Here is a 13,903-nt window from a genome sequence, read left to right on the forward strand (position 1 = left end):
ATCAGAATCACATGGTAGTAGGTGGAGTACCCACAACCTCATAAACTAGTCACGCCTCTTCATTTCTCTCCAAGTGGGACATTGAACATACATGGAAACTCTAACAATCGGTAAGATCGTATAGGATAGGTCGATCTTACTTTTCACTTAGATTGTTGCGGGATTGATGCATGATCGGTTAGGATCTTATAAGATCAGTTTGGATTTTATGTGACCGGTTAGGATCAGACGACCCTACTTTTTAACTTATTAAGATGATCCTTAAAGCAATTAACTTCCCCGGTAAGCACAATAAATGATAATACAACTTCATAAAGGCAAAAATCATTCTTCTCTAATCTATTTGACTCTTATGATGCCATATTAACGGAAGCAGTATGTGTTATTAAAGATGGTCGTGGGTCAGGTTGGGTTGGGCTTTGAGCTGAGCCAACGGGTCGTGGCCTAAATGGGTCGGGCCCAAGCCAGACCCTCTCGACTTTGTGTTGGGCCAGGCTGAAAAGTTCAAAACAGGGCCCAGCCCACGAGCTTTTGTGCCGGGCTATCGTGCCTAAGACTAATTTTACTAAATTTAGCGTGCTTTTTGTCGTGCCTTTTTTCACACAAAAAATCGGACCAGACCCAACCCACGATTTTATGCTCGTGTCGGGTTGTGCTTTTTTCATAGTCGTGCCGGGCCGGCCCACAACCATGTTTATGTGTTATGTTAAATGGATAGTAAGATGTCTGTATAAATATCCTTCATATAATAGTGAAACAAAATCCAAAACAAATCTTAAATATGAACCATAAAACCTTTGGCAATTTAGTAAAATTGTTTACTCCAACATGAAACCCACCACCTAACATATAATATTCATAAAAACCCTGTCCATATATGGCTATGGAGTAAGAAGTATTGGTAATGCAATGGTAACCAATTGAAAAAGTAATGAGGTTAGTGCTAACGGTATGGCCCACAAGTAGATTGCAAGAAATCCACCAACAAAAATGAACAAATATAGAAGCATAGGCAGGGCACATGGTGTGCGTTGTTTAACAAATGAGAGCCACAAACACTACGCAATGTCTAATTCTCTATGGATTGCTTCTAGAGCTCACATCTCACAACTCACTACCAGACATACCATTCTGTCACCCTTTACTCATCTTGTCTCACTTTGGTATCCACAAGATAACTATCTACCAATATGAGGCAAAACCCTATACTTGGACTACAACAAATACCTAAATTCACTCTCCTCTTATACTCTCCACAAAAATCTATTATCTCGCCATAATTAAATAAACATCTCCTTTTCATCACTGTTTCTCTAACTTTCGTTTTGTCTTTCACTTTCTTCACCTAGATGTTTGGCGTTCATTCATCAAAAACTTTATTTTACGACGGTTGTGATACGACGTTAAGAAAAGTTGACGGCGAAACTGTCATTAATTTTACTATTTTAGGTATAGTATGATGACATTGAAAAATGTAATGAAGGAAATAAAGTACCAATAATAGGACACGATAAGTATTTAAGCCACTTTTCAAATACTCCGTATGCACCTAAAATTCCTCTCAAAAAATTACTCCGTAGTTTAATTGGAGATGATAGTTGGAGCAAGATCGGTAAACCATAGTATGAAGTATACCACTGTCATTTATGGCTTCCTACATAGCTACATGGGACGATAACTATGCCAAAATGAGGCACAACCCAAAATATCAGATCCATCCACCATTTATATGTGTAACAATCATGATTTCATACAAAATATTTGAACAATTATCATACTAATTCACAGTTCATAAACCCCAATCAAGGGAAAGGAAAGGGAAAAAATGAAACAATGACCCTATAATACAAGACCCAGAATACAAATCTCCCAAAGAAAAAATAGGAAATTAGGAACTGTGGGAAACCTGAACACTAGAAGAAAAAAATACAAAGGTCAAAGATCCAGCAAGTTAAAAAGAAAAAAAAAAGTGTTTTAGATGCAGAACCACCAAGCTCGTTTTCACTTTTGAGGAGCCTTTGAGTGGCCATCCACTTTATACAGCCACTCACCTCGGAGGTGGTTAGATGATCAAACCTCGTATCAAACCTCGTATTATAGTCATGCCGCAACCATAATTACTACATAGGAAGTATATGACTGTACTGATTCCCAATCTCAACTGGGTTTTTCAGTCTGGATAGTTATAAATGTTGAGCTAATCTAAATAAGGAAACTTCACTAGGGGATATGTCATATGTTGCTACAAGCAAAGTCGAACTCTTTGACTTTCTCTATCTTCACTGCCTATGGTCGATTCCATGTCTCTCTCCGAAAGGCATCTTTTATAAGGAACAAATCCCTTTCTGCACTTGTCAACGCTACTTCTCTTCTCAATCAAACTGGGTGAATCCTCAACAAACTTAATTTCTTTGTCTGACACTGGACCGCATTGGCCAGACTCCGTTTCTGTTTCCCAATTCTTATCCTGAGTTTCTCCTCCATTAACTGAATCGCTATTTGATTCTCCAGAAGATCCCTCTCGCTGAGTTTCCTTCTCTTGGGTTTCCACAAATGGAGGAACTGACATCCCTCTGAAGAAAACCCACCATGGCAGAGGTGTCGGTTTTTCTACCTGGTTTGCATTTTTATCCACATAATAAAATTTCATATGATCCTGCGCATTTCCAACAATTCTCACTGAGTTATCGGCAGCCTGGAAATCTTCTGGACCTGCCTGGAGAACTCCTTCCCCCATATCTAATGAGGGAGACTTGCTCAAGCTCGTAAATGATTCCGGGTTTCCTGGGACTACTACATCTTTTCCAAATAGTTTAAGGACCTTTGTGCAAGCTGATTCTTCCTTGTGAACTGACTCCTTAACTGGAAAAAGTTCCAATTTCTGCACATCAAAATACATTCAGGTTAATATGAAACCTCCAAAATGTAGTAATTCTAAAACACAATTCACTATACAAACAAGTGATTAATTCAGTACCACTGAAGCTGGAACAGTAGATCCAGATTTAGACTCCTGCACTTCCCCCTGAGGTGCATTATCTTCAGACTGCAATTTTGCAACTTGGTCACCAAAATTGCCTGAAGATACAGGGGATGGGCTGCTTTTGGGTGCAGCTGAATCTGCAGATGCTAGCATATCCGAGGCGGCAGCAGACAAAACTGAAGTAGGGGACTGATTCTCTTGCTCAGAGAGTGAAGAGTTTGGAGATACAGATCTTGATCCCTGCTCCATTGGCATGTCTTTTCTGGATGGAAGTACAAGTTTCCGAGGGTATGGGTGTGACGGCTTTCTCTTAGGACGGGGTGGTGGTATCTCAATGGGATCAGCTACTGAATTTGCATTACTGTTATTTGTTTCCCGAACAACCTGAACATTAAAAACACAAAGACGGATCAGATACAAGAAGCAATTGAATCTGACCTTTCAAAGTACGTTCACACGTCTTCGAGGTCACAGACAACAACTTACTTCAACCAAGGGTAAAGAGTGGGCAATGGACCTTTGAAAAGAACTTCTGAGCATGGCTGCGGATTTGGACTGCCGTTTTGGATCCAACATGATCTGAACACAAGAACAAGTAAATTAGCATCTTAGCAAGCACATCATTTCAAAATCCTTGAAATTATCAATATCATATTCTTGAAAACCTACCCTCTATCTTTCTCCAAGCTCGGCCATACAGTTTTAGAGCTTCAAGGAATTTCTTATGCTCTTCTTCTGTCCATCTTTCCCTTTGCTTTGTTATAGTATACGGCTTGCGAATCTGTTTCATATAAGGAAATAGGACAGAAGAAGAGTAAGGCACACTGAACAACTCAGTTCTGTAATCAGTGATCCCTAATTGAGGAGCCACATAGTAAAAGGCAGAGAAATGACCAAAACCTTAGGAATTTGGCCTTCTCCTACACCGGTCTGCGCTCCGGCAACCGATGAATTCCTATTTCCTGAATCGGATTGAGCAACACTAGTCTCCTCCTGATAAAGTTCAATAACATTTAACATCAGTATCCGACACCAACAACTCCGTTCATAAAACGGTACGAATCAACTAAATTCTCAATCATATAATTGAAAATTCAACATAGAATTACCACAGACAACATCTCCGGCCATAAACACAGTTGGTAGAAATCTCAATCTGTATATATGATTCAGAATCAACACAAATTCTCAATCATATAAACAGATAACACAACACGAAATTAGCGAACACCCGAGTACCGACACACGCTCCAACATAATCAATATACTAATTAACCTTAAGCAAGCCTTAAGCAACCTTCCACAACGCTATTTACAACTTACAAAAATCAAATCCAAAAACAATCAATTGCAAAATAACAAAATTGATTATGCTATTTGTAGTTATATCCATGTTTACTTCACCAAAAACACCTAGACAACTGTTCAATTTGACAAAATGAACAAAAGAATAATTCATTCCATTACCAAAAACAACATAGCATAATTCTTCGATTCCAACAAATAGATTTGGAAATCAATCAATTTCCCTAATTTTGTCAAAACACAATGATTTCAGCTCATAAATGGAAAGTTACCCGTAATAATTTCATTTCCCAAACAACATACTAAATTCATTAATCACAAGTCATACGACATCTAAAATAGAAATGAATCGCATAGATATCTCAAATCTAGATAAAAACTTACTTGAGTAACCATAGTAGACGATGAGCAAGGCATCGAATCAACAACTAAAAACTTCAAAAATCTTCGATCTCAAATTTCACAACAACCAAATGGAAAAATCACCAAAAACTTCAGCTCAATTTTGCTCACAAACACATAGGAGACAAATATGCAACTTTTTTTTTAGAGAGATAGCAAGAAAAAACGCAGAGGACGCCACGTAGGAGAGAGAAAGAGGATGAGAGGAGGTTTGTTTGTTTCAGAGAGGGGAAGAAAAGAGAAGGACGAGGGGGGGTTTATGTGGGAGGATTTTTTTGTAGGATAATTTGGGTATTTTTGAATTTGGTAAGGGTTGATTACGGTAGAATTGTCCAGAACTTTGTATAATCTTGTGGCTCAAGTTCAAAGTTCGTTTCTTACACGTGGCTTTCCTTTGTCTTTTTTTCTCCTCCCTCCTTTTTTTTTTTTGATAGGATAAGATTTTTTTTATTATAATCCGATTTAATAGTTATTATGCGCTTTATGAACAATTTGTGGGGTGTGTGTGGCTTTTACTACTCGCGCGCGTGAACTTTGGTTCTGTACAAGTATGTTAGCCATAGCTTTTTTGACACGTGGAAACTATTTTGGGCTCCCTCTTTTCTATTTTCTTTAAATTCTTTTTTTCTCTTGTGTTTTTTTAAACGCTTTTTCTCAAGGGTCCTTGATGTCGTTAGATTAGATCCGTATTTGCTAGCATCATGTGGGTCCACTTTTATATGAACCTAAATTCCCTTCCTTTTTTCTTTTTTTTTTAAAACAAAAATTGTTATCCTTTCCCCTTTTACAAAATGGTACGGAGGATGATTTATCTTAAGGTTCTATACTTCTATAAAGATCCTATTATATTTACCAATGATGTCTTGGCCTAGTGGTTAAGATCGAGGGCCTGTGTACAATAGGTCTCAGGTTCGAATCTCCCTGCTTACCTATTTTCTCTGTTCTATAGATATCGCATCATGGGTCAAAGTTGTAGTATGAACAGTGTAAAAATCAAACGGTGCGATATTTACGGAACGGGGGAAGTATTATGATAAGTTCAATTCAAATTTGTTCAGATAATTTGAGAAATTGCACCCTTAGCTGGTAAAGTCTTTAATAGGCTGATATCCAAGATATGGGATTGAATCTCGTCTACATAATTTGACGTCTTGTCTTTTTTGTCTCTTGCGTGAGGGTTATTATCGGCCAGATTCGAAAACGTTTGTAAATGTTGAACTATGATGATTTTAACAAATTGTTAAGGAAAAATGCTAAAACGCCAAACTTAAATTATAATGTCAAAAACCATATATGCACCGAGTGACTTGTTTTTTTTACAATCCAACCCTCAAGGGGAGCCACTTAGAGTTCATGATTGATGACGCTCCGGTTATGAACATTTGAAATATTAGGAATCTGGATGCCCCTACAGTTTTGAATATTGTATATTGAAAGAGCCACCACCAAATAATTTATTGTCTGTTTGGAAAGATTATATGACTCGTGGGTAAGACATTAGGACTTAAAACCGATAGAGGATCTGGATTCAGAAGCGAAACACTTAAACCCTGTTCTTTTGAGCTAAATTGAACTGAACTGAACTGAATGCTCCTGAACTTGACTTAATTTCACTTAACTAAATATTATTGAATTTAAATAAATAATAATAGTAAATAATAAGTTATATATAAATAATAATAAAATATATAAAAAAATAAATTAAAAATAATAAAATAATAATAATAATAATAATAATAATAATAATAATAATAATAATAATAATAATAAGTTGAATTGAATTGAATTAAATTGAATAAAGCTTAACTGAAATTAACTTAACTGAACTGAAAAATAAGCCCTGAAACTAAAATTAAGCTAAAAAGGACAGGGCATTCAGATTTGTTTTCTTTAACTCTAATCTTCTAGGGTTTTAGTTTTACACTATTTTCGATCTAAACAACTAAGAAAACCAAAACCCTAGAAGATGAGTGGAAGAGAGAGAAATGAGTTAAAGTTTCAGGGTTTAAGAGAGAGAAATGAGTTAAAGTTTCAGGGCTTAAAGAGAGAGAAATGAGGGAACTTTAACTCATTTCTCTATTTCCCCTCATCTTTTAGGGTTTTAGTTTTCCCGGTTGTTTAGGTCGAAAATAGTATAAAAATATTTCGGCCTTTTGTTTTACAATTGTTTTCTCTTCATGTTCTCTTTTTTGTTTCTTTTCCTTTGGCTTGTTCCCAATTTATTCCTGGATTTTTTTCCCTAGATTTGTCTAGGTTTTTGATTCTCATCCATGGATGAGAATTTGATTTTTAGGGTTTCAATAATTGGGAAGGTGATTTGGATTTTTACAAATTTGAGGTTTATCATCAACTCGTCGAACAAAACAATAATTGCACATATTGCTAAGGGCTCTGCATGGAAAGATGTAAAAATATCGAAAATCACTAATCGCGTCAAGTTAGAAGTGGTGGAGTATGAATTGTGCTTTAGGATATAAAATAATAATTGTTGTTATTGTAACAACTATTCCTCTGATTTATAATACTTGCAACGTTTGTGATTTCTACACTATTCACACATTATACTTTGACCATCTTTGGTGATTTATACGTAAGATAAAATATATTCGTCTTAATTTGTATTTTCAAAATATTAACTTTTTATAATTTTTTCTTAAAGATAATTAAAGATATTATTAATCAAAGTTGTGCATTGGCATGCGTGAAAGTGACAAACGTTGCAAGTAAAAATGAACGGAGGAAGTATGTGTTTTCTCTAATTTGTGGCATATAAATCTTTTTTATCATTGTAGACGTCGTATGAATGATTATTAATGATAATGTTCATCTCTGGAAAAAAAATCATCAACTTTAACTTAATTTATTTTCCCATTTTCTCTCTCCGTATTTTCTCACTTTTTTCAAATTTCATCGATAGTCTTCAGCTAGAGCCTTTATATAGGGGGGGGGTGTTGTGTGTGTGTATCTACTTTTAGTCTTTGGAACATTAAATCAAGTTTTAGAACATGTACAACAATTCGTAGAACAACGATTTTAAGTTTTAGATCTAAAAAGATCTTTACGGTTACTATTTGCACAAATATTAAGATAAAAATAGGAATTTTGTTGAATATAATAAAATATGGATAAATTAATAGGAATGTGTAAAAAATGTGGATGGGTGTAAGAAAAAAATAAATAAAGTAAGTGGAAAATTGTAAATATTGCGGAGTAAGAAGAATAAGGTAGTAAATTTTCATGTCTAAAATAGAATAAAGCAAAGTATAAGAACATAATAAAACGCACTAAAACAAAAAGTGTAAAGATAATTTTAAAACGGAGGTAGTAAGTCTTAAGGTGATCAATCTGACTTTATTGCCTGCAAAACTTGATTTCCCCCCTATAATGTAAAGTTTTAGAAGAATATTAAATTATTGTTGTTAGTGTTGTTTTTTATAGAAAAGGTAAAACGTCCATGAAAATAATGTTTGTAGCAAAGGTTTAATATTAAAATCAATGCTTGAAACATACGGAGTACTATGTATCTAATATGAAGCACTATTTAGGAAAAAAAAACATATTTAAGTTCTTATAACATGGGCTTGAAAATATCAAGATGATGAACGGTCTAAATAAGTCGAATCTCATAAAACTATGAAGACTTATGTTAAATTTTGAAAAACTTCGTTAAATTTAAATAACTTGTTGAATTTGAGTTTAAAATTTCAATGGAGCCTATTTGAGGAGAGTGAATGATTATTGTTCCGGTTGAGGATGTGGAACTGTACTGGGGCCTGATTGTCCTCGTGATGAGATGTTGACTGTGTCCTGCACAGTGAAAGAGTTAATTAGCCTCGGGGGTAATCCGAGAAATCCCCCTCCGTTGCTTAAGTCAGATTAGGTTGGTTACTCTGTAATAAATGTTTATCAGAATGATTGAGTGAGATTATGTACCATGAGCATTGTATGAGGGTTCATATATATAGACGGGTGACCCGTACGGATGGCACGGTCCTTTATCCATCAATCTGTAGATCTTTTGGGCCTGATTTATTACAAACGACAGTATTATGCCGATTGTAGCTTATTTAGCCCAAATGCCGAATGGGATGTCGATTCCTTGTATTCAACTAGTATTGTTTATCCGGTCATGGGTGCTCTACCGGCATGCAGGTAGGGCTTCCCTTACAACTAGCCCCCTCAGAGTGATTGCAGCTGCTCTGGTGGTTGCGATTGCTCTGAAGAAAGATACTTCGTACAATTAGCCCCATCATAATGACCACACCCCCTTAGGTGTTTTTGTTATGGAAGGAAGATGTGAGAGTGCAGGTGGGATTATACTGATGAACTGACTAGCCCCCATTAGGAAAAAGACGACTGCATTAACTGATTGTTCTTTTCCTTTCTTTTTCTATTCTCCTGATGAATTGATTAGCCTCCGTCAGGCCGGCTAGTTCCTTCTGATTATTTAGGACAACTTTCCCCATTTGACATTATTAGGATGACTAGCTCTGTTGAGATATTTAGGATGACTAGCCCCCTTTAAGATTTTTATGATGACTAGCCCACTTGAGATTTCTAGGACGACTACCCTCCTTGAGATTTTTAGGAAGACTAGCCCCATTGAGATTTTTAGGACGACTAGCCCCCTTGGGACTTTGAGGACGACTGGCCCCCTCTTACACATGGCGACACTTCGTTTTCTTTAGGACGAGTGGCGGGAAAATTTGAAATTTCTCTTTTCCACGTGCTTTCATCGCTAGTGCATTGGGAAAATGCGTTTGATACAACCGTCCCTATTTTGTGCTTTCTCTCTTCCTTTATAATTTTCACTCTCTCACTTCCTTTTTGTCGTCTTCGAGTTCTTTCTCCCTTTTCTTTGCATTATCGTCTCACGTTCTCGAGAAGTGTCGTATTATGGTGAGCGTGAGCTCCTTTTCTCTTCCCCATCGTTTCGTATTTTGATTCTTGTGGATTCTTATTTTTAGGTGGCTTTGACTGAATTTACGGCCAACTCTTATCTCCGTTGCGGATTCTTTTTGTCGTCACATCTTTTCTTTAGGTATTTCCCCTAGTCTTGCCTTTCCTTCTTGAATTTATACTTTTATACATTTCTAGGAGTGAGGATAGCTAGAATATAAACAGTGGGGTTGGGTATGAGGATGCCATAGATATTTCTGAAACAAGTAGTTCCTCGCGCGATTCTAGGATTGAATTGAACATGGATGGGGATACAACTGCGGACAGGGTTAGGAATACAGGGTGGGGAGCTAAGCCTGATAAACCTCCACCTTTCTCTGAGGTCATGGGTGGAAACTGTAATACCTCATGTTTTTAAGTAATTATAAATATATTTTATTATACTTATAAAGCACTTTAATAATTTTTAGAATTTAAATCGCATTTAAACGTTATTTAAATGTATTTTATTAATTAGAATATTTATTATTTTAATTAATTACGAAACGAATTTAAAATTCAAGTCGGGAATTTAATTTGGGTTTCGAATTGTAAAAAGGTTTGAATTATTTTAAAGTCCAACTCACTTATTATGTTAAGCCCAATCAAGGGAATTCAATAAACTTTTAACTCAAGCCAAACCTTCTTAATTCAAGCCCAATACCAATTTCCTAATCCTAGCCCACTAAGATTATAAGAAACCTATAAATAACCCCTTATGTTTGTGAGATCCCCACTTCATTAATTTCACAAAACCTCAAAGTTTTCCCTCCTCTCTCTTTCTTACCCCTCACGACACACTGATGAGTGACATTTATGTCACTCTTACGATAGTACTTTGCCTCTTTTTATTCTTGGTTTTGTTCGTTTTCTTCCCCTTTTGTGCTTATTTTAGTCCCTTTTCTTTTCCTCGCTTAGTTGACTCGGTTTTTCCTAATTACCGTCCTTTCGCCTTGTTTTTCTTATCTTTTGTCAAGCTTTTACTTTTCATGGGTTTGTTAATGTGTAGGAAAACAGGTAAAGCGGACGGAAAAGTCTATGTAAGTCAAAATCATTCCAAGTAGAGGTCAAAGTGGAAAAAAAGAATTAAGGAACCAAGAGCTCAAGATGTTCGGCCGAACTTCTGAAGTGTTCGGCCGAACCGAAGCAGAAATGTTTGAAGCAGTCAAGCCCAGAAGTTTTGCCGGACTATTATGAAGGTTCGGCCGAACTCCCTTGGGTTCGGCCGAACTTCCCTAAAAGTTCGGTCGAACCTCACTGCGAGAAAAGTTCCTAATTCCCCTCCAGTCCGGATGAACCTGATGCTGGTTCGGCCGAACTTACCTCTTGGTTCGGCCGAACTTGCCTGTTGTTCGGCCGAACCTGTTGCCAGCGCTGGAATTTTTTCGGGACTATTTAAAGCCTTTTTGGGAACTTTTAGTCTAACCTAGTTTAGAACAAAAATAGTCTAAAATTTATTTTGGAGAGAGAAAGGAAGAAAACTTCATTCATTGCTCATTTTTATACTTGGGATTCTCCCTAATCTTGGAATTGAAGCTTCATTGTAAAAAATTCTCAACTCTTATTTTCATTTATTGTCATTAATTTCTGATTTTTCTTACTTTTGTCTCTTTGTTTTCTCATTAATCAAAAACTCCAAAAACAAGCACTTTTATATTTCTCTTGTTTACTTGAATTTGGCTAAATATTTTCTTGATTAATTGGAAATGCATGCTCTTATTGAATATATCATGTTGAATTTTTTGGTCAATTTCATGAGTGAGTAGTCCCTCATCTAGGGGTTTGGGTGTAGCCTAGGGTTTCCATGTATGGGGTTTTAGGGCAGGATTTATTATTTCTTGCAATTAAACGCATAAGTTGGGGGGTTCCTCGTTGCTTGCTTGGTTAGATGTAACTTTTCTTGGTCAATGGAATGCGATGGTTGATTTGGCAAGGATTGTGAGTCCTTGCGTCGTATAATTTCGATCGGATTTATTTTGATTGATTCTTAGTCTTTGGGTTGGTGCGGAAGCATAATTCATTGTCTTGAGAGTATTAAAGATTGATTCCCCTTTTCAATTTGTCTTTGCAAGTCTAGTTAATCCCCAAAATCCTTAATCCCCTATTGCATGTACCCCTTGGTGAACCCCAATCCCCTAATGTTTTTAATCCTTGTTTATCGTTCTAATAATTTAGTTTGAATTCTCCTTTTCAACAACCAACCCCATTTTGAACTAGCTTATATTAGCATTTCTAGGTACGAAACTCGCAATTCTCTGTGGATATCGACCCTTGCTTGCCACTCTACTTGTTTCTAGTGGTTAGTTTAGGTATTTAAATTGATTTAGGTGTAAGACTAGCAACGACCTAGTTTTTCCCTATATCAAATTGGCGCCGTTGCCGGGAAATTGCGGCTAAGTTTATTAGCTTTTAGTGTATGAGTCTAGTTCTTTTAATTGCTTTCCTCTTTTCTTTTTTATTGTCAATGCTAGTGTTTTCTTGAGTGTGCATGCCAAGAATTCCTAGAGCCTCTCCCCTCATTCCTCAAGATCCGAAAATTGAGCGGACATTTCGTGCTAGGCGACGAAGCTTGCAACGAGCATCTAACAACATTGATCATCAAGAGGAACACGTTTTTCCTTTTGCGCACGAAGAGATAGAAGAATGGGACGGAGAAACGGAAAGTCTCCGATCTTTCAAGAGTATTTCAAGTGATACATTTCTAATGGCGCATGATTTGAGGAGTTATGGTGCTCCCGGGACCTATGAGGAAAAAAGTGCCATCTTACTTCCGGCCTTGGAGGCTACCGACTTTGAGTTACGACCCGCACTTATTGGGATGGTTCAAAGGAGCCAATTTACCGGGTCAAGACTTGAGAGTCCTAGGGAGAATCTAAAGACTTTTGTCGATTATTGCTCCACGGTGAAACACAATGGGGTAACCCAAGAATACATACGCATGGCTCTCTTCAAGTTCTCTCTGATCGATAACGCAAGAAAATGGCTCGATGACCTCAAGGCAAACTCCTTAACCTCTTGGAATGAGGTGACGGAGGCATTCATCAACAAATATAGTAGCCCCGCGCAAACCGCGGACTACCGCTCCAAGATGATGACATTCAAGGAAAGGACCGATGAAACCCTTCAAGAATCGTGGTAAAGATTCAATGAGATTATTCGCCAATGCCCACATCATGGCATAGAGATGGGGGTGCTTCTCCATTGTTTCTACCACGGGCTTTCTAAGGCCTCTAGGACGACCCTAGATGCGAGAGCCGGGGGGGCAATCATGAAGAAGAGCTTGGAAGAGGTTTTTGACATCATTGATGATGTGGTCCGAAATTGTGAAGATTGGAACGATGATAGGAGAGAAGGTGACAAGAAAGGAGGAAGGTACGACCTTGAGTCGATCCATACCTTGAGCTCCAAGTTTGATGCTCTGGTCACACAACTTCAAAGGTCCAATTTTGCGCAGTAAAATAGTTTTTGAAACAGAGTTGTCTTAAATAATAGTCTTACCAGTATATTTCTTATAAACAAGCTATAATGAAATTGGCTTGTTAAAGAAGTTAGACAACATACTCTGCCAACTTTCCTTAAGATTACATTATTAACTGAAGAGCTTCACACTTATACTTTAATGGCTGTGGTCGATACTTGATACGGGGTACTCCATGCTTGATTACAATATTGATTTTACCGTGGATGTGTTTTCTTGTTAGTAAATACACTATTAAGTTTCAGCTCATTTTTGCGTAATTAATTAAGTGATTATATCGTGCTCATTTTTTTGTCAGATTGTGCTTCAACTGAACCGAAGATTTACAACTTTTTTGGTGTTTTCATTATGAGACTTCACAAAACATTGCATTGAATCAATCACTCTGTGAGCTTCTTCAAGACTTCTTCTTATGCTCCTTCTTGCCGACCCTGATGCTTGCGAATGTAATGTCCAAACAAGCAGGACTAATGTTGTGTATCTTGTAGCAAAACTAGCTTAGCTCATCTCAAGGAGGTAATATGTATAATGAAGGATTTCATAGTGCTATTCTTGTTTGCAATTTGCGTGAGAGACTGCACTTGAGAAGCGTAGTCGTTTTTAGATTTTTATGATATTTTTTTTTAAAAGTTATGTATATATAATAAGGAGTTCCTATTTAGAAATTTGATGAGAAACAAGTTAAAGACCTCATTTGTACCACTTTGTTCAACCATATCCATCTAGATTTTGTACAAGTACCATTTACATTTAGTTTTCTTCCCGACCCTCTTCTATTGATTCATGTATGTGATTAC

At 36.8% G+C, this 13,903-nt stretch overlaps 1 protein-coding gene across 3 annotated transcripts; it reads right to left on the reverse strand.

Moving 5' to 3' along the window:
• Window positions 1-1,689: 1,689 nt before the first annotated feature.
• Window positions 1,690-4,946, reverse strand: LOC110795337 (protein REVEILLE 1). 3 transcript variants are annotated; one of them, XM_022000342.2, is made up of 6 exons: window positions 4,673-4,946; window positions 3,884-3,976; window positions 3,653-3,764; window positions 3,501-3,562; window positions 2,978-3,367; window positions 1,690-2,881 (listed from the first exon to the last, which is right to left on the reverse strand). In XM_022000342.2, exons 1-6 carry the CDS (start codon window positions 4,703-4,705, stop codon window positions 2,243-2,245), a joined length of 1,329 nt encoding a protein of 442 aa, XP_021856034.1. In that variant the 5' UTR covers window positions 4,706-4,946; the 3' UTR covers window positions 1,690-2,242. The 3 variants fall into 3 exon arrangements, with proteins under 3 accessions (XP_021856034.1, XP_021856035.1, XP_021856036.1); XM_022000343.2 differs by lacking the exon at window positions 4,673-4,946 and having other exon boundaries at window positions 3,884-4,018; XM_022000344.2 differs by lacking the exons at window positions 3,884-3,976; window positions 4,673-4,946 and having other exon boundaries at window positions 3,470-3,562; window positions 3,653-3,699.
• Window positions 4,947-13,903: the final 8,957 nt, after the last annotated feature.

This window comes from Spinacia oleracea, chromosome 4 (assembly GCF_020520425.1).
Source record: "Spinacia oleracea cultivar Varoflay chromosome 4, BTI_SOV_V1, whole genome shotgun sequence".
Taxonomy (NCBI): Eukaryota; Viridiplantae; Streptophyta; class Magnoliopsida; order Caryophyllales; family Amaranthaceae; genus Spinacia; species Spinacia oleracea.